At 37.6% G+C, this 25,572-nt stretch overlaps 1 protein-coding gene and 1 long non-coding RNA gene across 5 annotated transcripts in view; one reads left to right on the forward strand and one right to left on the reverse strand.

Moving 5' to 3' along the window:
* The window catches only part of SLC39A10 (solute carrier family 39 member 10), a 141,896-nt gene that overhangs the window by 33,320 nt on the left and 83,004 nt on the right, over nt 1–25,572 (forward strand). For 2 of the 4 annotated variants that reach the window (XR_003518999.2, XM_027588501.2), the window contains exon 3: nt 10,009–10,122. The exons of the other annotated variants lie outside the window; for them this stretch is intronic. Coding sequence is in view for 1 of the 2 variants with exons in the window: in XM_027588501.2 (XP_027444302.1) it covers nt 10,059–10,122 (64 nt within the window). In the remaining variant the exon portion in view is untranslated. The remainder of the gene's footprint in view (nt 1–10,008; nt 10,123–25,572) is intronic. 4 annotated transcript variants of the gene reach the window in all.
* Nucleotides 12,455–25,226, reverse strand: LOC113919433. Its single transcript, XR_003519004.1, has 3 exons — nt 25,111–25,226; nt 15,242–15,439; nt 12,455–12,976 (listed from the first exon to the last, which is right to left on the reverse strand). It is a non-coding gene; the product is annotated as an uncharacterized LOC113919433 (long non-coding RNA).

Raw genomic sequence — 25,572 nt, forward strand, 5'->3', positions numbered from 1 at the left:
ATACTTTTTCATAAGGAAAAGCTTGTTTTAAAGCTGAACATTATTCTATTATGTAGCTGTATGAACTAGTATGTCCCCAACAGTTGGGTTGCCTACAGTATTTTACTATTGCAAACAATGCCACAGTGAGTAATTTTGAACTTCAGACATTTTTCACATAGGAAAGTGTATCTTTAAGATAATTTTCCAGAAGAGAAATTGATGAATGAATCATGAGCATATGCATTTGTAATTTTGAGAGATATTGTTAAATTGCCTCCCAAAAGTGTTTTTTCTTTAAGATTGTATTTATTTATTTGAGAGAGATAGAGAGCACAAGTGGAGGGAGGGGCAGAGGGAGAGGGAGAAGCAGATTCCCCACTGAGCAGGGAGCCCTATGCGGGACTCTAGCCCAGGACCCTGAGATCATGACCTGAGCCAAAGACAGATGCTTTTTTTTTTTCTTTAAAGATTTTTATTTATTTATTTAACAGAGAGAGAGAGAGAGAGAGAGAGAGAGAGAGAGAGCACAAGTAGGCAGAGCAGCAGGCAGAGGGAGAGGGAGAAGCAGGCTCTCCCCCGAGCAGGGAGCCCAATGCGGGGCTCGATCCCAAGACCCTGGGATCATGACCTGAGCCGAAGGCAGCCGCTTAACCGACTGAGCCACCCAGGTGCCCCCAAAGACAGATGCTTTAACCAACTGAGCCACCCAGGCACCTCACCCTCCAAAAGTATTTTATCATTTTACATTCTCACCAGAAATACATGAGAGCCCCTTTCTCTGTTGCATCCTCAGTAGTGTGTTAATCAACTTTCTGGATATTTGTTTAGCTCTACTAGGTACAAATAAAGATACCTTAATGGTTTTAATTTGGATCTTCCTTATTATGACTGAAATTGAATATCTTTTGATATGTTTAAGAAGCATTTATATTTTTTCTGTAAACTTCATGTACTTTTTAAGATCTTACAAGTAATCTCCACACCCCACGTGGGGCTTGAATTTACAATCCCGAGACCAAGAATCATGGGCTTTACAGACTGAGCTAGCCAGGCACCCCTAAACTTCCTGTTTTCATACTCTTTGTCCAGTTTTATATTGGGTTGTTGGTAACTTTCTTATTGACTTCTAAAAGCTCTTTATATATTAAAGATTTTATACTTTTTTGATGAGTTACTAATAATTCTCCCAGTCTTTTGTATTTGCTTATAGTGTTGTAGAGTTTTTGTTTGTTAGTTGTTTGTTTACTTGTTTGTTTTTAACTTGTGGTTGAGTTTGGTTTTGATAGTATTAAACTTACCAATCTTTTCTGATTTCAGGATTTTCAGTCAGAGTTAAAATGGCCTAACCCACTCCAAGACTATAAGTAAAAATCTTCCTTGTTATTCTAGAACATTTACAGCTCTGCTTTTTTACATTTAAGTCTTTGATCTTTCATATACATGTGGCATATAATATAAGGCATTCATCTAATTGTTTTTGTATGCCCATCTGCTATCAAAATATCATTTATTAAATAACTTAAAAAAAATAACTATGAGAGCATTGAGAAAGGGAAGACTCGCATCTAAAAAAAGACCAGTCCTAGGGAAATAAAAAGGCAAGGAAATAAAAAGCAAGTGAAGGGTTAGGGAAATGTAAATAGTCAGTCTGTAAATGGACAGTAAATATATTACATGGACGTTGCCATTGTCACCACCCCTTCATGGTGGACTTGGCCAGTCTGACATGATACTTCTTAAAACATTGTTTCAGGCAGCTACTTCCTATTAATCAGAATGGATCCATTTGCCATCCCTGGTGTAGCATTTGGTTTGGGAAGGAATGGAGGGGGAAGAGAAGTGGCAAGAGGAGGACTGAAAAGGCAAGTGATGTCAGGGTCTTGAATGCATGTGAAGCAATGACGATATCATGTGGATTTTGTTTTGTTGTTTTTATTTAGGGCAAAAAGTGACATGATATGTGTTTCGACAAACGGGGGGTGTTGGGGGAGAACGATGACTTGAAAGAGAGAAACCAAAAGCCACTGTAGTAGTCCAGTCTAGAGATGCTGAATATCTGCACTCAGGTGGTAGAGTGCAATAGGGAGGAAGGGCCATATTCAAGAGGTAAACTCAATAGGACATGTAAGTGTTGAACTGCGGAAACTGAAAGAAATTAGCTGTAGGTAGTGGAGAAAAGATAGAATAAAAAATGATTGGTTCCTTAAAGTAGCACATGTAGTAGTTTGGAGACTCAGAGGACTTAGGAGGAAGCACACATGTAGGGATGGAGAGATGATAATGGGAATGAGTGTGGATTTCAGTCAGATATTAATACTGTATTTGGACTGTTCGGATTTCCCTAGCACTGGGCTAAAACTATAATATGTTTAGCAATCAAGAGAAGAATTATTGTTGATTCATAACAAGTAATTACTTGAGGACGGAAGCTGGAAAATGACCAGTTAGGTCTATGGATTCTCAATATGAAAGATGATTACCTCAGAAATTGTAGGAAAAGATGAACTTGCAAACGGAGCAGGTAATAATGGAAAAAACAAAAGCTGAAAGGAGTCTACATACACTGGAATAGGAAGCATGAGGTGATCATACAATAATAATTCAGTGTCAGCCGCCACCAGCCAGTCTCTGCATATTATGTCCAAGATTGGGCTCCAGAACTTTAGACATTAAAATCCTGGAGAACATTCAAAGAGCAACAAAGATAATTAAAGGGCCAGAAATAATAGCTGAGGCATGAAAGTATATTTGAGTTAGCCTGGAGAAAGAAGAACAAATGGTTACTCCATTCACAGTAGATGAAAGTACTATAGAAATAACTATTTCCTCAGAGTTTGGAGCAAGGGAAGAAGGGATTAAATTGTAAATTGATGTACATGAGATATGGGGCAAAACTTTCTGAGAAGAAGGTTAAATAATAGATTAGAGTTAAATTTGGTAGTCAAGTTGTCTGGAGGTTGTGATATCTGTCTGTGAATCTTTAAAGCATGGAGCACTAAACAGGAAATCCTCTATTTAGCAAGCACTCTGTACTTAAGGATCCAATTCCATATCCCTGCCAGCAAAAATCCACTACAGATCTTGTGTGAGTTGCTACCGTGAGATCCTATTCAAGAAGGTCATCACCACCATCAGTGTCCCTTTAGGACCCAGGCATTCATTCCATAATTATTTTTGAACCATACATGTGGGACGTTATTATTTTAGGTGCCAAGGATATAGAGTGAACAAAACACAGAAGAAATGAATGTATCCAAAGTTTATTGAGTATTGCTGTGTGCCAGGCACTGAGCAACTACCTGCTTAACTCGAAAACCCCCCTTCTTGAAAACTTGTCTCTTGCTATAGTCCCTACTTGCTGGGTCTCTGCTCTTTCCTCTCAAATCCCTGCCTGAGTCTGGTATCTCAGGGATCAGTGCAGGGGACCGGAGAGTCCTTGCTCCAAAAATAAGTAGAGTTCAAAAGTGTGGATTTAATATTTTTCAAATAGAACACAGATTACCCGTAGTTTTAACTTGTATCAGAAGCACTCAAGATGTAATTTATTCATTGGGCCTATTCATTTCTTTTTGACAATCAGCTGTCTGACTAGCACTAGTAAATTTGACAGCATTATGCTCAATGATGATGCTTATTGGAGAGTTATTTTAACACGAGTGACTTTTTAAATTGTTTAGATAAGCAAAATTAGAATATACATCATTTAGGTGTTTATGTAATAAATGTAGATATGCCATGTATTTTTAGATGTTTAATAATGTGAAATATTTAGAAGGCTGCTACGAGAATACATGTTTAGAAATTAGCTGAAATTTTAAAAGCATATTTGGAATTGGAAATTGATTGCTATATGGATTTTGAGTTCTTTGATTTCTTTGAAGGTAGTATTTGATGGAGTTCACTTTCTTGGTACTGAACACAGTATGGGGCAAAGGGCTGTTTATATCTTTGTAGAAGTGTCAGCCACACCAATTTAGAAGCTACCTATAGACAGGGAGTCATATTCCTTCTGTTATTATTTCCAAATGCTTTGAAACATCCCCACATCAATTGATTCAGTTCTCCAGATAGAGGATTTGGCAGTGGCAGAAGGTAGGATTAAGGATAAAAAGTAAAGGGCCCGCACAATTAGAAAAAAAAAAATTTTTTTTTCTAATTGGTAAAATTTTCACCAATTCAGAGATGTGCAAACTACCCAGAATTCATTTGTAGTAGTTAAAGTATGAAGTGATCCACCACTGGGACAGAATTTGGCCTGGAAATATAGATATTAATTGGTGGATTTTTTTAACTGTGTGGCCAGGCAGACTTTGATGACTGATGATTTTTTGAGAGCAGAGAGATAAGGGGTCGGGGGTGGGGATTCCAGAGTATTGCAAAATTGTGTTTTTATAAAACAGTTACCTGTGATCATCATAAATCCAATGACCAACTCACCATGCATAGGAAAATATGCTAGGGCTTTAGAAACATTATCCCATTCAATCTCTGTAGACCCCTGTAATGTAAGAATAGTTTGCAGATGAAAAAACAGGCCTAGACAAATAATTTCTCCTACTTAGAAAATTGTGACATCAGGATTCAGACTCAGATCAGTCTGGTTCTAAATCTGTACTCTTATGTCATGTTGGTTCTTAATATTGTGCCTATTGCACTTTTTTAGAAAATGAGTGATTTGGAATTTCTCCATTAAGTTCAAACACTCCAACATAACCAGAAGTGTTTTGGGTTACATAGGTCTGCCAAAGCGAACATTTTCATTTTGAGGCCATCACATAGCAATACGAAAACCTCTACTAATCAGCTATGCCTCCCAGGCACAGGTCAAGGTAATATTTTGAGAGCAGAGGGTTTAAGGAAAACTCAAGTGTTTGAAAGAGAAATTGTGATGAGTGTGACAAAGTGACTTGTAAATAAAAGCCAGAAGGCAGTTTGGAAGTTTGATGTCTGGGCTTAGGAACAAGCAGAAAGGGCAATAGCTAGAGATCCCACAGAGATATCACCAAGCAATGATAACACAGACTGCAACAGCTAAGGCCAGAAACCATCGTTGAGAGAACTATGAGGAAAGTCAGGGTGAAAAACTGTATAAATGCATGATGTCATTATAATGGAATTTGAGATCCATTCAATAAAAAGTTCCATTCTAAAAAAGTCCATTGTATTCAAGGCTGTTCTGCCAAAATTACACAAGGGCATGTGTTTTCGTGACGTGACTGATTTTGAGTATACTGTTTTATCAATAATAGGATTTTTCCCCCCTAAGTGTAAGTTGTATATTAATACTTCTATTTAAGCTTCATTTAGAATTATGCTGGTGATCTTATAAGTTTTTAGAAGAACATAGATTCTCCCCAACCCCTGCCACTCCAACCTTGCCCAGTATTAATGTAACTTATTGTAAGCAGATTGTTTGTACTAGGAGTAAATGTATCCTTTTGGGCTTGGTATACATTTCTTAAACAAAAGAGGCCATACTAAACCAAATATTTACTGTGAAGCAAATGACTGGTACTCTACAGATACCACATCTAGAGTAATTTTTATTTTGGCTTTATATAGCTAAAGTTTAAGGTAGCCCATTAATTGTAAGCTTTGCCTCTCAGACAGAAATTTGGCCCTGAAAAGAAAAACACTTTTGCCTTTATAAAATGATTTATTTTCAAATTTTAAATGAGCCAAAATGAATATACTGTATTATATACTTTTATTTATATGATCGTGTTTCTCAGCAACTTGCTTTTTCATCCTTTGAAAATGAAAGGGCCTGAAAACATTGTGAATATACTTGTAACATTGCTAAAGAATTCCATCAAAGTAATAAATGTTTTAGTCATTTGTTAAAAATGTAGAACTCAAAACACACACACACACACACAAACACACATACACCCCCTCTTAGGTATATAGATTGGGAAAAATTAGACCAACGACAAATCTAAAATAAAATCTTTGTTATTTCCTGAAAATTTATAGTCAGGAAGAAGATAAAGGAGAAAGATCATTCAGCAGTCAAAATCTGGTGACCCCTTTGGTTGTATCCATTGCATAAAAGAAAGCCTGTTTCCATTAATTAAAGACGCTATGCACAGAGGCGCCTGTCTGGCTCAGTTGGTAAAGCATGGGACTCTTGATCTTGGGATCTCGAGTTCAATCTCCATGTTGGGGGTAGAGTTTACTTAAAAGAATAAATACAATTAAATTAAAAAACAAAAACCAAGTGTGTCAATTGCTTACTGAGGAGGAGGGAAGAGTGAACCTTGTACTCACAAGTTAGCAAACTTTGAAAAGGCAATTTTAAAAAGTACTAATAACATATATTTGAGAAAAGTCACAATCTTTGTCCAGTAAGGCATTACAGATTTAAGACTTTGTTCACTACTTATTCTGATCAGCCAGTTACATCAGAAGTGCTTCCTTACCACCTGCCATCCCCATCCATTTATGAGGTATCCATGAGTGCAAGGCATTGGGATGAGAGATGAGCAAAGAAAATGCATGTATAAATAAGGTCTCTGGGGGCACCTGGGTGGCTCAGTCAGTTAAGCGTCCAACTCTTGGTGAGCTCAGGTCATGATTTCAGCGTCATGAGATCAAGCCCTAGGTCGGGCTCTGCACTTAACATGGAGTCTGCTGGAGATTCTCTCTACCACTCCTTCTCCCTCTGTTCCTTCCCTGCTCATGCTGTCTCTCTCTCTCTCTCTCTCTCTCTCTCTCTCTAAAATAAATAACATCTTTAAAAAAAATCAAAGTAAAAAATGAAATAAATAAAAAGGAAGGTCTCTGCCCCTTCTGGATTGCCAGCAAGGCAGGCAGGGATACAAACAATTGGAGAAAGCTCAGCAACGATAAACTTACCTAAACTTTTATAAGTGAAAGGAAGAAACAAAAAGCAAACTGGAGAGAAGTTCTTAATTTAAGTATGCAGGTAAGTTTTGCATCTTTGGCATTTATAACTTGGTACTGACTTGCTTTACACAATGTATGAGGAAATGTAATCTTCACAGAGGTCTAGGTCTTTAAAAGTTCCAAAGGAGGCTCTGTCCTGGCCTTCCTTATCCTGAGGAAATGAAAACCTCTGAAATTTTTTTCTGTTCTGTACTCTTTATTTTCCCCCTGGAGATAGGAGTCATATGCTCAGAAAGCCTAAAATTTGTCAGACTTCCCTGGGGGTAAAAAGGCCTCACTCAGATACTAACAGCAGTGAATCTAATTCTCTCTGACTTTCTAATTTCTGACTTTCTTTCTTGATGGCTTTGTTCCTGAAGCTTTCAGATGAGAGAGTAAGAAAGAAAAGTTCAATTTGATATGTAAAAGAGAAAACAATACTTTTTTTCATGGCCACAAAATATGGTTTACGAATCTGTATAATGTCTTAAAAAAAAAACAACTCAAGCCTTCTCTAATTCTGTGGAAATGAAAATAGAAGAGCTTCCTTTTAAAGACCGTATTACTTCTAGATTTTAGGGGTTCTTATCACAGAGCAGAGACAGTAATTAGAAAGTGTCAGTTGGGGAGTAACTGTGCGAAGTGCAGATAAGGGTGAAAAAGATGTCAGGGAAAATATCATCAATGGGTAATATTTTCCCTGAGTAAATGTTCCCCAAAGAGAAGATTTTTCTATATAGAGTTACTCGTCTGTTCTCAGGCTCACAAACTGGCTGGTAAGTTTTAGTGGCAGGAAAGTGGATAAATAGTTGTAGCCTGGAGATACAATTTCTCTCCTTGCACATAAATGTCTTCCCATGTCCCTTGGCTGTTTTTATCTCAAAGCATTAATCTGTGTTTCTTGGGGAAAATAAATTCATGATGATGCATCAGTAAATTCTCAACAGCTCAAAGATTGCCTTAAAATTGTATTTTAAAATATTACCTTTCTATATTAAATTAAGGGCTCACTGTTACCTAAGAAGTGATCTAAATTGGGAGCTTTTAACCAGGGATATATGTAGATTCCAATTTGCTGTAATGACTCTGGATACTTTATTCCTCATCTGTCTCTCAAAACATTTCGAAATGGTGCATCTAGAAATCTGCACTAAAACAAAAAGCAAAAACCTCCCTCGATGACTCATACCCCACAAAGTGATTTATTTAAACAAAATAGCTACAACTTCAATAATTGTCCATTCTTCCATTTTAAAATGGCATGAACAATGAAGACGCTCATTTCAGTGAGTGGCTGGTTTATGTCATTCTGTGTACCAGAGGCCTGGGGATGTGATTTGAGGAGTACCAGCTTCCCACCATTAGCAACACACCCGAAAGGCAATTATATTACCCAAATTAACAAAATCCAGCAGATGATGTAATTACCTGAGTAGCCGGAAAGTAAGGAAGAGAGACTTCTAAAGACAGGCCAATTCCAACATTCTAGGACTCTTAGAAAAAAAATTGGTATTACCCACAGTCAGACATGTTCTTATACAATAGGAAATAAGACTGAGAAGGAAATGGAAACAAGACAGGGAAATCTGAGAGAAGGAAGATAAATATATGTACATAGTATACTGAATGGCCAGATGTTGCCTTGAAAATCTCTAAAACTGAGGGCAGCAAAAAAACCGGTGTTTTTAGGGAAGACTAGTAATGCCAAAGGTGGGAACAGATTGCTGTCAGTATGCAATTTTGTTGACTTCACACTTCTGGTAGTGTCTCCTCTTGGGTAATTTATTAAGTCCCTTGTGGAAGAAATCTGTGAGTTAGACCTATTAAAATAAACTTTAGAAATGAACTGCTGGTGTAAGGAACATTTACAAAGAGGGCACTTTGAGTAAAAGCAAAATGTCAGCAAAATCTATGTTATACCACCTTGTTTACTAAAGTTATAACTGAAATACCTGAATAAATGTGTTACTGTAACAAAGCGTGCATTGAAACAATAAGCATTTATGGACTACCCATCATGTGTAAGAGAACCTTGAGGGAGGTTACAGATGAATAACACAGGCTCCAAACTCTGGGAGTTTATGATAGAACACTTGTACAGTTGATGAATTGTTTGTACTTTGAACATAGAAACTTCTGCATAAACATTCATATATCACAGACCTTCCACAGAGAGTGAATGAGTAAATGAAAATGCTTGACTCCTTTGCTTTTTAATTTATTCTTCGCTTAGGAAAGTTCAAGATAAATGGTAATTAATGTCAATTACACACACACACACACACACACACACAACTGCTAAATTGTTATCACCTTAGCAGGCTCATCCTCCATTCAATTAATATCCACATCCACTTTAATTCATTACTTAATACTTACTATTTATTATATGCCAAGCACTGGGGATACAAATTAAAAGTAAATGGCCTCTGTCTTCAAGAAACATACATTCTAATGGAAAGACAAATACAAAATAAATAAAGACAAGTAATTCATTGCAAATTATGATAAACACGTGGAAGAAAAAGATTGAGGACATATTGTGGGGTCAGGGTGCCTAATTTAGACTATGGGGTCAAGAAAAGTCTTTTGAAAAAATTAAGTAGAGAGACCTAAATATATGACAAATTAGTGTAGTAAAAATAGGGTAGGACAAGTTTTCAAGTTTTTTAGGCAGAGATCCTGGGCTTTCTTTACATGCTTTCCAATTATTCTTGAGCAATCTTACTTCTGGCTTTGAATATCATCTAAACACTGACAACTCCAAATTTATTATCTGACTCACACTTCTTTTTGGAGCTTGACCTGGATATTCCATTACTTACTTGACATCTCCACTGAGATGTCTCAGGTATCTCAAACTTAAAATATCTCAAACTGGTAAGTCTCTGCGTCCCCCCTCCCCCGCCCCCAACCTCCACTTCCAAATCTGTTCCTCCTCCAATCTTGTCCTTGGTAAAAGATACCTCTATCTATATACTTATTCATACCAGAAAAAGAGTTCCTTGGCCTCCCACCCACATCCCCCCCCCCCACATTATTATCCAGGCTAAGTCTTATCAATTCTACCACCAAAATATATCTCATATCTGTTACTACTTTCGCATAAGCATCTTTTGCTTGGATTATTTACTGCAGTACCACCAGTGATTCGAAATCAACATGGGTGTCTGCCTACAACCACAGCTATGGAGCCACAGACGCAGCATGTGAGTCTCAGGTGGAGGAGACTCTTTCACCGAATATTTTCAAGTATGTCATGGCAAGTGCTTTACACTTATGCAAATGACTTGGCAAAATTTCTTTTCTGATGGCTAGCAAGGCTACTAGTAACTTCATATTAATTTCTCCTTGGCACCTGACTGAAAGGGACAATTTGGAGACAAAATATCTCCATACTACTGCTAGAAGGATTAAACTAGTTATTTCACTTGACATCTATGTTTAGAATGTCAAATTGAATCTCTGATTAAAAAATTCAATCTCTAATTAAACACCAAACATATCTTAGCCCCAAGCTGTATAGCTGCTTAAAGAAATTCTCAGGGTCCTGGGATCAAGCCCCACGTAGGGCTTCTCGTGTGGGGAGTGTGCTTGTCTCTCTCCCTCTGCCCCCTCCCTGCTCTCTCTCTCTCTCTCTCGTGTGCACACGTGCGGATAAATAAATAAAATCTCAAAAAAACAAAGAATATTTACCAGTATGTAACATCTATGTGCATTTGCAACAGTATGTGGGGAAAGTATAATCACAAGGTGAATTTTACTACATTCTAACATTGAAAGCAATGAAAACTTTTATGGATATACTGATCAATGTTTATAAAGGACAAACAATTAGATTTTATTTATGAAGTAGGATAGAAAACTTCAATAGATACACTTACTACTGTATATACTAATTATCTTTATAAACATGATTACTGAAGCTGCTCCATCATACAATGGCTGTGGCTCTTAACATAATCTTCATTGCTTAGGCTCTCAGTTCAAGGATTTTAGAGGTCTGCGTTACTCGTTTTTGTTTTGAGAGCAGATAGGAGGAGTTTTATCATGCTTTTGATTTGAGATAAGGAATGCCCAGAGAAATTAAATGGTTTGTTGTTCTTATCAAAACATTTTCCATGAAGTTGAGTTAAAGTGGTAATGTCAAATAGAGAGAAAGGGCTTCAGCTCTCATTCTCCTTCCTTTTATTAAACAACTGTAGTGCTTGATGTGCTAATGTGAATTAAGAATCATGATTTCATCTAGTCCTCTTAGAATCTAGACCATTTCTAGACCCCTTCTAGTGACAGAAGGATGGCACTTCTTTATTTTGAAACCTCTAAAATAAAGGATCTTGATGTGGTAACGTCTACTCATTCTAGAGCTAGTCTAAATTAAAATATGTAAGTAACTCAATAGTATTTAATTTTTGAGCTTAAGGCATATCTGTATGTCATTTATTATAGAATTATTATACCATAGAGGAGTTGAATGTTGACTTTTATAGAGATTGCTATTTTCTTTAAAGCCAGTATTTATGCAGGGGGCTACATTCTTGTAGAGGCAGGAACTTTGATCTTGCAAGATACAAATAGCTGTGAACCATTTCTGCTTTTTTACAGACACACAGACGGGAAGTAGATAGGAGAAATTTAAAAACATAGATATATATTTTTTTCTATCTACAAGATAAGTTTGTTTCTCATGTATTTCTTTAAGTATTTCGCCTTGTTTATCTTACAGTATGAGATTCAAAGGTTAAAAAAAAATTGAATTAGAAATCTTCAAACCCACATGCAGGTGTCAAAAGATAGGTCTATTTTAGTTTGAAAACTATTTACTGTAACCTAATAATTCACAAATATATTTTACTACTATTCTTACTCAGGACCGTATCTTCAATCTCAGTGGTAGAGAACATTGGTTGTGATAACACAAAACAATGAATACTTTCCTATGAGTCTACTACATAATCTATGGTTTGATTTCTTAACACTTGATTTTTCCAGGGGTTTTGCTTCTGAACACCTGGTTGCTTTCTCATCCTGATTACTCCATAATTCAGGAATAATGTTTTTTAGTCCCTAAATTTTTGGTGTTCTATTCTAATCCCTTTTATGGTTCTTATGTTTATATTAATATTGAATATTGTCTCTTTTTATTTGAGTTGTCTCCGTATAAGACACCTGTTCTAGTTGTTCAACTTGGCAGGCCTCCTTCCAGCTACAGTTACATGGCTGGTAATAATTTTGTTTTGCTTGCCCATTTCAGGGAGTTTGGAATGTGTCAAGCTCTGGTGATCAGGCCCTTGGGGTCTTTTGCATAGTGATGGATTGGCAGGAAGTGTAAGATTATGTATGAGTAAAAATGGTTTGAACTTTAGGGAACAGAAAACCCGTCTAAAGGTCACTTGAACCCTAAGGAAAATTATCATTTTACATAACAAGAATTCTAAAGATAGGGTAGTTAAAAAGTTGAATAATTTATTGATTCATCAATGACATCACTTTGCCCAGATGTTTTCCATCTTTTCACTTTTCCAAATTCCAAAAGTGTATTGTTTGTCCCCTTGGGCAGGTTATTTCTAGATGTCCCAAGTAGAAGACAAAGTCCAGAGGCAGAAAACGGAAATTTGTTTCCATATGTCTTATTAGAAGAAAGAAACCTTCCCAGAGGCCCCATTGGCTTTTCGGCTAGAATTATGTCACATACCTAATCCAGAACTAATTGGTAAATGAAATGGAATATATTGGCTTAACTCAGCAGTGGGTTATGGAAACTTGGAGACACAGATCCTTTTAGGGAGTTCACAAGGTTAAAATCCTTCCTTCTGACAAAGATATCATCTGCCTTCTTCACCCCACTGGTGGTATACAAAGACCAATGGTGGGTAATACTCCCAGTTGTTCAGTAGAAATCAAGGCTGTGGCACCAAAATGTGCTAGCAGTCATTGGTATGCCTCACTGCCAGGCACTCATAGAGGATATAAAGTTTGCTGTTATCTCCTGGTCCAAGTGCTCTTCTTATTTCAGTCACATACTGTGTGATTGAGTTTTAAGTTGAAATGGCTGCTGCTTTCATGGAACACTTTTCTTTATTATTATTATTATTATTTTTTTAACCTGAAAGACAGACAAACATACCGTTATTCAGACTTGGGTATTTTGCAGACATTTTCTTGAAGATGAACAGAAGAAATAAGCCTGTCATTTTAAGGAAAGCGACTGACAATATTTGTTGCAAATGATGAAAATTCAAGCTTTCAGGTGAAAATTAGAATACTGGATAACTTTTATACCCTACTCTGAGCTTGAAAGCTTCCTAGTACTTAAACATTTTTCTGATGATGTCAGTGCTGATATTAACAAAAGGGATCTTTTGGTATGGTATGATGAATGGTGTCAGCATTTGAAAGATCTGCATAACTCAGGGAACAGTATTTTCTCAATGACTAATGCAGGTTACACAATTCGCTTATGGGTAATAGATCCATTTTGAAACCAAAATAGACTAAAAGATTGAAAGGTAACAATATGCAATCTCACTGATGAGTTTTCAGATTCTCTATTATAGCTAACCTTTGAGGAACTACCACTTTTGAATTTTAGCATTGTTTCAAAGAAGGATATCCAAAATTTCTGAAGAGGCTATTAAAATACTTTCTTTAACTACTTATTTGTATGAGGTTGTATTTTCTTAAATGTACTTCAGCCAAAACAACAGATTGAATGCAGAAGCAGATACAAACATCTATATTTTCTAATAAGCCAGACTTCTCAAGATTTTTTTCTTTTGAAAAATATAGTTATTTTCCATAAAACTATTATTTACATTAATATGTAATGGGTTTCTTATTTTTTTATTTTTAAATGAATTAATATATTAAATTTTTTTAATTTTTATTTTCTAAAATGGTAAATAATGATAGATATGAGTCACATAAACAAATGTACTTTGTAGTCCTCAGTAGTTTTAAGAGTACCAAAATGTTCTGAAACCAAAAAGTTTGAGAACCACCTGATTTGGTTTAGACCAATCAAAGAAAGATTTACCATTTGGGGCTTAGCTACAGCCTCCCCTGTGTACATAATTTTATATTGTCTCACTTAACAGGGTGGTTATTAACAGGATGGTTAATGGCTTGATTAGACAGCAATGATCTGCCATAGTTAAGCTGAAGGAGAATTTTCCCAGTGACACGTGGCAGTCAGTAAACCGTGACCTATCTTTGGGAAATGTTGGCAAAGGGTTCTCAGGCCTCAGGGACAGGGATCCCATACTGCAATGCTTATGGGCTGCCAGATTCTAGGAGAAACCTTTCTTTAAAAGCTGCACATAGGAAATGGACAGAAGCAATTTGTTGCCTTTCATGCCCACTGTGGGGATCACCCTGCCTCTCTGGCAGGGCCCTAAAAAACAGTGGTGGTTTTTGCTCCAATCTGGGGACCCATTTCTTTCTCCAGGAACACAAAATAATGACATTCCATATCACTGTCTCTGTCAGGACTGGTGGTCTCAGCTGTTCTGGGCATACCTCCAGCCTCCACAAGTTTTGATTGATGGATTGGTAATTATTCAAAAAAATTAATGCATTGAGAGTAAAGGGAGCAGGTAGGAATAGAATTAAACAATATTTGTATGAAACCAGAGAGGATAATGATCATAAAGAAAACAGTCATTGAATATATGCTAAGCTCTCATTAGATCACTGGGGGAAATTATAATGCTCTTAATCATGACTGAGGACACAAAGGGAACCACAAAATTAGGGTTCAAAATGAGGTTTTCTCCTTTGGACATATTGAGTTTAATGTTCCTGAAAGTCTGTAGCTAGAAATGTCCACTGAACAGTTGGAAATATTGTCTGACCTTTAAAAGAGAGATTGGGCTTAGAATACAGATCTTGGGAGTGTTCAACATGAAGGTCATACTTGAAGCTTTAGGAATTGGTAAGATTTCTTTCTTCCTGAAAGATAAAGTGATAAGCCAAGGCAGTCAAAGGTGCCTTGCTGGTAGGTAAAGTGTGTGACTCTTGATCTTGGGGTTGTGAATTTGAGCCCCACATTGGGTGTAGAGATTACTTAAAAATAAAATCTTTAAAAAAAAAATCTGTACACCGAACATGGGGCTTGAATTCATGACTCCAAAATCAAGAGTGGCATGCTTTTCTGACTGAGCCAGCCAGGCACCCCGAGAACTGTTTTAGATATATAGAAAAATGGTAGATTTTACAGAGAGTTCTTATATGCCCAACATCTTATATGCCCAACATCCAGTTTCCCTATTAGCATCTTACATTGACATGATGTATTTGTTAAAATTAATGAACCAATATGGGTATACTATTATTAACTGATGTCCATAATTTATTCAGATTTCCTTATTACCTAATGTCCTTTTTCTGTCCCAGAATCCCATCCATTGCTGTCATGTTACACTTAGTTGTCCAATTGTCTTAGGTTCCTTTTGGTTCTGACGGTTTCTCAGATGTTCCTTGTTTTTGATGACCATGACGGTTTGAGGGGTATCAGATATTTTGTAGAATGGTCCTGATGTTTTCCTCATGATTAAACTGGGGTTGTGAACTTTAGGGAGGAAGACCACAGAGGTAAAAGTGCTATTTTAATCACATTATATCAAAGGTACATACTATCAACATAATTGATCACTGTTGATGCTGACCTTGATCACCTGGCTGAGTTGGGGTTTGTCAAGTTCCCCCACTGTAAAGTTACTCCCTCCCCCATCTTTCCATACTGTGCTCTTGGAAAGGAATTCCTATGTATACCACACGTAAGGTGGGGAGTTATGCCCCCCCTCCTTGAAGACAGAGTATCTACATAATTATCTGGAGTTTTTCTGCAGGGGATATTTGTCTATTCTCCCTCATTTTTAAAAAAAAGATTTTATTTATTTATTTGAGAGAGAGAACATGAACAGGGAGAGGTGCAGAGGGCGAGGGAGAAGTAGACTCCCTGTTCAGCAGGGAGCCCGATGCAGGGCTTGATCCCAGAAACTGGGATCATGACCTGAGCCGAAGGCAGATGCTCAACCGACTGAGCCACCCAGGCACCCCTGTTCTCCCTCATTTTAAAATTTATTTAATCATTTATTTCTATCAGTATGGACTCTTGGATATTTATTTTATACTTTGGGTTGTAATTCAAAACTGCATTTGTTTTGTTGCTCAAATCGTTCCAGCTTTAGCCATTGGGAGTGCTTTCAGTGGCTTCTGTGTTTCGTTCACATAGCCCTGCTCAGTCATGACTTTTGAGTTAGCATTTCACCAGTGTGGTGAACACAAACATAACAGTGGGTTGAGAAGTAAATAAGTGGTAAAGCAGTGGAAGCAGGAAAACAGTTACGTCGGACCTCAAATCAAGGTGAGGCCTACTATTTGTAAGTCTTGTAGACATTTTAATAGCATAAAAACACAGATAGTTGAAAGTTCTGGCTCTGCCATGAAAGGACCCAAAGCATTTTAAAAAAAACAACAAAAACAACCCAGAGTAGTTAAATTGGATGAACATTGAAGACACCACTTAAAATTTATAATCTGATGAGACTGAGAAAATAGTTACTTTCTGTTCTTACCACGTTTATATTTGCTGTACCCTAATTTTTTCTTTTTAACGGAGAGTAATGTGGTGAATGTTAATTATAATGTGGGTATGCCAGAATTTCTGATGTACTCCAAACTTCTCTGAATGCCAGCAGTGTAGGATCATAGAGAAAATAACTTGATTTTAGGTCTCATTTAAATTCCTGCAAAGACTTGATCTTCAGAAATGCTATAAAAATGGTTTCCAATGAATAGGTAATATTTCTCACAGTGAATATCTTCTAGCCATAAAGGAATTTAAAAATATTTAGAAGACGAAAGTTGTGTTCATTTTGTTTTGCAATTATTTACTCATTTGAATTAACCAATAAAGTTTTAAAGATTGGCAAGTGACAAAAGAAGCAAGAGAGGGTTCGGGGGTATTGGAAGATAGGGTTTGATAGGTTAAGAATGAAGAGACAATATTAATTCATGACTCCTTCCACACATATTATTATCAGTCACGTTTCATATCTTGGGGCTGGAGAAGTCACTTCCAGCAGCCGTTCTACCAGTATTTACTCTGTATCTACTTTGCGCCAAGAAATGTACTCCAATCTGAGGATACTACCCTGACCAAGTCACAGTCCTGCTAACAAGCAATCGGTGAGTATAGGAGACACAGGTTGGGGGTAAGCAAACCACAAGTGTAATACAGTGCAAGCTATGTGCTGTATGTGCAAGCATGTAGAAAGCACAGCTCACCCAGAATTGGTTTGGGGAAAAAGGAAAAGGGCAGGGAAACTCATAGCAATAATTAAACTAAATCCTGAAGGACAAGTAGGGGATAAAGGAAGATGGGAAGGGGAGGGGGTTGCAGAGAAGTGCACTTTAAGCAAGGAAAAATGTAACATTTGAGGAAGTAACAAGTCTTTCCGTATGGCTAGATCATGGAATTCTGGACCTGCATTACCCAGTAGAAGTATAATGCAACCCACCTATGGAATTTAAAAAACTTTAGTAGTTACATTAAGAAAGTAAAATGAATCAAGTAAAATTACTTTTAGGAATGTTTTAGTCTGGGTGCCTGGGTGGCTCAGCTAGTTGGGTGTCTGCCTTCTGCTCGGGTCCTGCGGTCCTGGGATCAAGCCCCGCGGTGGTTCCCTGCTCAGCAAGGGGGTCTGCTTCTCCCTCTGCCCCTCCCCCTGCTTGTGATCTCTCTCTCTCTCATCTAAATAAATAAAATCTTTTTTAAAAAAAGGAATGTTTTAGTCTAATATATTTAAAATTATATCATCTCAGCATGTGATCAATATGAAAGATTATTAATGAGACATTCTTACTTTTTTTAAAACCACATTTGAGAAAGCTAATGTGTGAATTACACTTAGAGCCTGTCTCAAATTGAACTGGCCACATTTCAAGTACTCAATAGCCACATGTGGCTCGTGGCCACTATATTGGACAGTTATAGCTGTGGAGTGAAGTAAAGAGAGAGAAATCTGCAGAGATAATATGGGAGCAGATAAGGTAGGAAATGGTTTGTCAGCGAAATTATTTCACCCAAGGGTTAGATAGGAGGCTTTGAAAAGTTTATGTATGGGAGTAATTTGATCAAATTAGTGATGACTCCCATGTTCACTGTGGGGAATGGATTGGAGATAGGCTTGACCAGAAGCCAGTGAGTTTTAGGCAATACATGATAATATTTTTAACTAGGGAGTGACTTGTGTGTGGTGAGAAATAGGAGTCAAGAGTCTTAAGGAGAGAGTGAATGGAAAGAGGACACAGGAACAGCTATGTCACTTTTGCTTTTTTGGGCCTCTGGTAGAACCATTTTGAGAACTGGGGGAAACAAGAGGAAGGATAGTAGGGTTGGGAGAGTGTTCAGTTTGGGACATCTTAAATTCTAAGAGTTGCCTGTGAGACATCAAGTGGAATGTTGACATCTGAAAACAGGGAGATAGATGTCACCAGTATATAAATAGTAACTGAGGTCATCGGGCTGGATACTATTGCCCAGGGTATGTAAAACAGTAATTCTAAATCCTGAATTTTTTGTAAGAATTAACTGGGAGGTGACTTAAAATGCAGTTTTGGTCTCCATCCCCAAGATGCTGATTCACTAGGGTGACATTGGAAATTGTATCCTTAATAAGAACTTCTAGAGTCTCTAATGCTGATGCAAGTGATTTAAAAACACTCTTTACAAACACTGGTATAGAATGATAAATAATAGGACAGAAGAAATTGTCTACATTTATGTAAGTTTAGAGGACAAAGCTCTTGAAGAAGATAGGAAAGAACCACTAGAGAGGTTAATGAAAAATCAGAAGAGGATTATTTGCTATTAAAATGGCAGGAGACCTGGGTTCTTACCCAAAGGGGAACGAGCTTGCAGGTGGGACAGCTAGGCAGGTACTTTACTTGGTGGGGCAGTCAGCCTGAGAAAGAGGCACCACCCTTTGGCTACATCTCAAGCTGTGTGTCTTGGGCATATCTTCTCAACCTACCACCAAATCCATGAAATTCCCTGAGTATTTGAAGGAGGAAGTGGTTAACTACTTTGAAAGGAGCAGAGAAATCAAATAGACTACCAGTTGGAAGTGACCACTGAATTTAGTAACTAAGGTCATTGGTGACTATTTGGATGAGTAGGTAAGGATGAAAGCCCAATTTCAATAGGTGAGTGGAAAAGTGGGATGAGTCGTCATATAAAAAAAGTCTTTTTAAGAATCTGAGCTATAAAAGAGAAAAAATGAAGGCAGAGTGCATAAATGGATGTTCATTTAAGAAATAATAAGAGATACATGCCCTTATTCTGAGTCTGTCCATCTTTGTTGCATTTCTATTGTGTGGGTGATTCGTACTGTAAAACCATAGGATTTCTGTCCATGCTTCATGCAATGTAGTTATTCAGTAATATTGTGTTTATAGATTCAAATCAGTCAGTCAATTGATGTTCAGTCATACTATCACTTCTTCTAATTATCGGAATGAATAAACCATTTTGCAGAATAATGGTAGCCAATTACTGATCATTTGAAAGAAGTGTCAACCTGTGATAGGTTAGGACTGGATGAGGGAAACAAGAAAGGAGAAAAAACCAGAAGCTTGAACCTGAATTTCTCAGTTTCCTTCTTACCTGTCTTCTACCAGCCAATCATGCATCTTTGGCAGAACCAGGTTCCCCAGGCCAAAGCTGGTAAGAGTCTAGAATCCCTTAACCATGATAAGTCTGCAAGGCAGTTCATCTCTCTCTGGTAAAGAACTGCTCATCAGAACTTATTGTTGCAGTATTTTTGTGTTAGCTTCTGCCTCCTCCTCTCCTCCTCAACACCACTCCTATTATTAGGTTAATTTAGAACGGACTGATTATCAGTCACCAAACTTACTCTTTAACAATGTTGAGAACCAGTTTAAATAGTGCACAAATGCAGTAAATATTTAAAAGATTTGCCCTGCTTCCAGTGTGAATGTGGAGAGCTGCAAAATATAAAAATTCAAATGAAATGAAATATGAATAGTGTTAGAGCTTTATTTCTTGGTTTGTGTGTGTGTGTGTGTGTGTGTGTGTGTGTGTGTGTGTGTGTGTGTGTGTGTTTTAGATGTATTAGAGAGAGAGAAAGGGCATGCAGAGGCAGAGAGAAACTCAAGCACATTCTGTGATGAGTGGGGACTCCAACTCAGGGCTCCATCTCATGACCCTGGAACTTTTAAATGGGAACCACACTTGGGAAGTATTTGCACCTTTGCTATATCATCAAAGACAAATGTTATGAATCATTTGTATCATCTATTTGGAATTTTTAAAACACAAAAACAGGGAAAATAGTAAAATGACATCCATATAAACATCATCCACTGTCAGTGGTTCATATATGAGTAGTCTTGCATCACCTCTATACTCCCACTGGATTATTTCAAAGCAAATCTTGGACATATTATTGCATCCCTAAATACATCAGTGTATATAGCTCTAAAAGATAAGGACTCTTTTTTTCTTCTAAGCACAATACTATTATCACACATTAAAAAATAATTCTTTACTATCAAATGTTCAGTCAGTATTAAAAATACCCTGATTATCTCATACTCCTTTTCACAATTGGATTCTTCAAATTAGGAACCAAATAGGCTTCCATTACGAAATGCTGTATTTTCACTTTAACTGTAAATTGTAGACGAGAAGAGGTGAAATGCTTCAAAAGACATTCTTTGACAGATACTAATTAGGAAAATAATTGAAGAGAGATTATTTTCTACATGGTCATTATAGTTTTTGCAATTTGATCTTTATTTCAGTGGCAGAAATGACACCTGGCCTGACACAGGCACTTGAGCCCTCTGAACCTAAAGTCACACACACAGATTTCCAAACATTTAGGCTTTCTAACTTTCTCTTTCAACCTTTGGTCAAAATCCCAAGGGACATAATTACATATTGGATCTGGTACTTAATTAATAGGAGCCATTCTCTAGGATCTAGTCTTTGATCTAGTTTTGGATAGACCAATGCCCCAGGGGCTTAATAGAGTGGAGGAAGTTGGAAATTCAGATAATTCTCTTGATACCTGATTTCCATTTCCTACTCCTTTTTTTTTAAATCTATACAGCTGTAAAAGCAAAATTAGAACATAAAAGATGATACAGATGATTCATAACATTCGTCTTTGATGATATAGCAGAGGTGCAAATATTTCCCAAGTGTGGTTCCCATTTAATAAAAGGTTTATGAGGGAAAACAAAATATCTCTGCTGAAGAGGTTGGTTATTTTGCAATCAATATCAACTGAAAGTGTCAAGATACATTCCATTTACATTTGTAACATTGCTAATAAATCAGGTATCCAGACATAGAACTAAAGAACTGGGAAATATACAGGAAGGGGCTCATGCTGGAACCATATTCAAAAGTAGCCACTCTATTTCATGTAAATTCTAGAGAGTTCAAGTAAAGATTAATAGTCACACAGGCATACATACAATTCATTGTAAAGATATTTATAATGTTTATTGTGGACTCTCTGCCCTTAAAGGATAAAAAGCTCATATTCTGGGTCTCCCAGGACATAGCCCACACTCGCGTTAGGACTGGAGAACATTGGCTTTGGTACAATATAGAAGCCTTGGTTTACCTGTGCCTCCAGAGAGCCAGGTAAGTGTGAGTGAGGGGATTTGGTTGTGGACTTGTATCAAGTTGGCAGGTGCCATTCTAGTGATTCAGCCACTGCTGTCTTTATAGCTTCAGAAAAACTTTTTTGTTGGCAAAAACAACTTGGCCCCCAGTTTCTTAAAACAGGAGTTGAGAATTTAGCAAGTACATTTTCTTCTCTCTCTCTCTCTTTTCTCTCTCTCACACACACACACACACACACACACACACGTGATAAATAGCTTAGTGGTTTAAGATCAAGGGCTTTGAGCTTGGACTGTGGGTTTGAATTTCAGCAGACGTCCCCAGTTGGGCAAGTTACAGAACTTCTCCGCAGTTATTTTCTTATCAGTAAAATGGGTGTAATGAGAGTAAATAGGGTTGTTGTGAGAATTAAATAAGAAAATGTATGAGTGGACTTAGGACTTAGGAGAGTTCTGATGCCTTGTAAACATTACTCTTGCCCATTATCTTAGGGAAGTTCTGATGCCTAGTAAAACATTCAATAACTATTCATTAGTAGTGGTAGTAACAGTATTAGGATAGAGAAGTTACAAAATGCCGATAACCTTCCCCAAATCCCACCACTACTAATGCAGTTTACAAACTACTTCCATGTGTTTATTTCTCCAAACACAGCATCTCATTATATGTTCTCTAATGTTACACCTGGCGTTCAACTCATTCAGACCAGTCATTCAAGGCACCACATTTGGCCTTGAGCAGACCTTGTTGGTAAGACAGCTCTCATGGTCCTTTGTCAGGAGGAGTTTGGTTAGGGACAAAACACAATTAAAGACACAAAGAGAAAGGGGGAAACGTTGCAGGGAAGAAGATGGGGGACTTTAAAACTGATTAGAGCTATAAAGGAAAGAAATAGTATGTAATGAGAAGAGAATCATGTTAAGTTAGTGCAGGAGAGGGTTCTCAGGATAGAGAAGGCCTCTTAGAGAAAGTGAAACCTAAAGGGTGAGAAAGTTTCTGGTAATCTAGATTATCCTTTTTGGCTGCAGAGCACTCTACCATATAACTACACCGTGAAAATTACTTTTTTTTAAGAAAACAGATTCCTTCAGGTCATGATCCCACAGTCCTGGGATCGAGCCCCGCATCAGGCTCCCTGCTCAGTGGGGAAGTCTGCCACTCCCTCTCCATCTGCCTCTCCCCACCCTCATGCGCTCTCTCGCTCTCTCTCTCTCAAATAAATCAATAAAATCTTTAAAACAACAACAGCAACAACAACAAAAAGAAAAACAAATTCCTGATCAGATGCTATTAATGTTGGAAAATCAACAGTGATATTCTGTTGTAAGCAGTATATATTTTTTAAAGATTTTATTTGTCAGAGCAAGAGAGAGAGAGAGAGAGAGTGAGAGAGAGTGAGCACAAGTAGGGAGAACAGCAGGCAGAGGGAGAATGAGAAGCAGACTCCCCGCCGAGCAGGGAGCCCTATGGCGGGACTCGATCTCAGGACCCCGGGATCAGGACCCTAGCCGAAGACAGACGCTTAACCGACTGAGCCGCCCAGGTGCCCTGTAAGCAGTATTTTATGAAATTCCATTGTGGTCCACACTAACAACCTTTTGCTGGGTAATTGATGATGGTGGTGTTAAGGACCTTACTGTTGCTTTGATTATACCTTATTAGATGTCAGGGACTTTGCAAAGCATTTTGCCTACATTATCTTATTTACCTGTATTAGTTCATTTCATCTTAAAAGCAACCGTGGAGTATTTCTGGTAAAATATGGCAGATGGAACATACGTGTTTGTTTTTTCTCCTCAATTAAAGATCACAAAAATGAAGTAAAACAATCACGAAGATACGGCTGTAAAGTTAGAGAAGATAATGGGCAAGAGTAGTAAGCAGTTTGAAAGATAGAAAGGAAATGGTCAACTATTTCCTTAGAGAATTTAGTCCTTGCGAATGGGAGTAGCAGGAAGAAGGAAGCCTGCTGGGGCCCTAGCACCCCAGAAACAGGCCCCTGTGAAAAAGGAGGTGAGCGATACATCTGGAAACAAAAGGGTGTTTGGGTGAAAATCTATGTAAGGAGCAGACTCCCTGATCTCCCAGATTATAAGTGTGTGTATTTAAGATAGTTAAATCCTGGTCTTTCTTATTGAAAGTCAACATCAAGACACCTAAGATTGACGAGATAGCAGGATAAGCATATCATTTTAAAGTGTGAACATAATTCCCTGGAGAAAAGCTAAAATAATGGAAGGTTTTGTTCTGGGGGTTAGATCCTAGAGTTGGTAATACACTGCTGTTTTTATTCTAATTTTTTTTATTGTGGTTAAATATATGTAACAAAGTATATCATTTTAGCCATTTTTTAAAGTCTAACACTCAAGCAAAGAGGCTTTATTGACTTGTATTAGTGGATGAAGCAGAATCCATTAAAAAATTCCACTTCTCTCTTGCTAGCATTTAAATCATTATATTTGTTCTTGTTGTGGTAAAGTATACACAAAATTTACCATTTTAACCATTTTTAAGTGTGCAATTCAGTTGCATTAAGTACATTCACAGTGTTGCGCAGCCATCACTATCCATTTCCAGAATTTTTTCATCGTCCCAAGTCGAAACTGTACCCATTAAACATTAATTCCCCATTCTCTTCCTCACCCTCTTCCCCACCCCCAACATGGTAACCTCTGTTCTAGTACTTTCCATCTCAATGAATGTGCCTATTCTAGATGTCTCATATCAGTGGAATCATAAAATATTTGTTTTTGTGTCTGATTTATTTCACTTAGCATAATATTTTCATGATTCATTTGTATTGTAGCATGTAATTTCTATTTGAAATTTAAAGCTAATGTTAATGTACTGCTTTCACAAAAATAGAAAGTGAAATGAAACCCTGCAAAATAGTGCTCAATTTTTAGGTACTGAACTCGAAGCTGATTGATGAGGTTTAAGAAGGGTCTTTCAAGGCCACAGCTAGTAAGTTAACAGAGCCAGCGTTCCAGTTTGGTTTTACCTCCTTGACACTTATCAAATCAACAGTTTTTTTTTTTTTTATCCACAATTACTTCACACATGGATTATTGCTATAAGAACTTCCTAATATATTTGTTTTCTATTTCTGCTGTCACACGTTACTTCAATGTTGGTGGCTTAGAACAACACAAATTTATTATTTTACAGTTCTGTAGGTCAGAGGTCTGATATGGGTCTCGCTGGGCTACACTCCTTCGGGAGGGACCCATTTCCCTGCCCTTTCCAGCTTCTAGAGGCCACCCACGTTCCTTGGCTTGTGGCTTTCTTTCTCCAGCGACATTGCATCACTCTGACCGTATTCCGCAGTCACAGAACCCTCTGACTTTTCCGTCTCTCTCTACTTTTGTGATTAAATTGAGTCTGCCCGGCTAATTTGGGATCACCTCCCCATCTCAAGGTCAGCTAACTAGCCACCTAACTCTATCCTCAATCTCGACTTTCCTTTGCCATGTAAACCAACATTCACAGGTTCGAGGGATGAGAATGTGGATATCATTTGCAGGGGGTGGTAGTGGGAGGCATTATTCACCTACCCAACTAATTGTATTACCTACTTTCTTCTTGCCTGTGATGATGACGCTTGCTTAAAATCCCTCAGGAGCTCTTACTGCCTTCAGAGTGGCATTCAGACTCTTCTGTATGGTACACAAAAGCCTGGCTTACTGGTCCTGTCTCATCTCTTCTAATCCTGCATGTCAAAAACACACAGGTTTCAGTTCCCCAACTGAGAACCACACGTTTACTCATTTCATCCCTCTGCTTGCGTTGCTCTGCCCTCTGCCCCTTACTTGGCTCTGTCCTACTCATCCTTAAGTCAGACCTTGGATATCACTTCCTTTTTGAAGACATTTTTGCTTTGGTTACCATAGCAACCCATACCTATCTCCAATATAGCACTTTTCATACTGTACTGAAATTGCCTCCTTTACGATCTCCTTGACTGGACTGTAAGCTACTGAAGGGCAAGAATCCTATTTTGTTCACCCTCATTTCCTAGCTACTTAACAAGCATAGCT

The sequence above is a fragment of the Zalophus californianus genome, chromosome 3, assembly GCF_009762305.2.
Source record: "Zalophus californianus isolate mZalCal1 chromosome 3, mZalCal1.pri.v2, whole genome shotgun sequence".
NCBI classification, from domain to species: Eukaryota; Metazoa; Chordata; class Mammalia; order Carnivora; family Otariidae; genus Zalophus; species Zalophus californianus.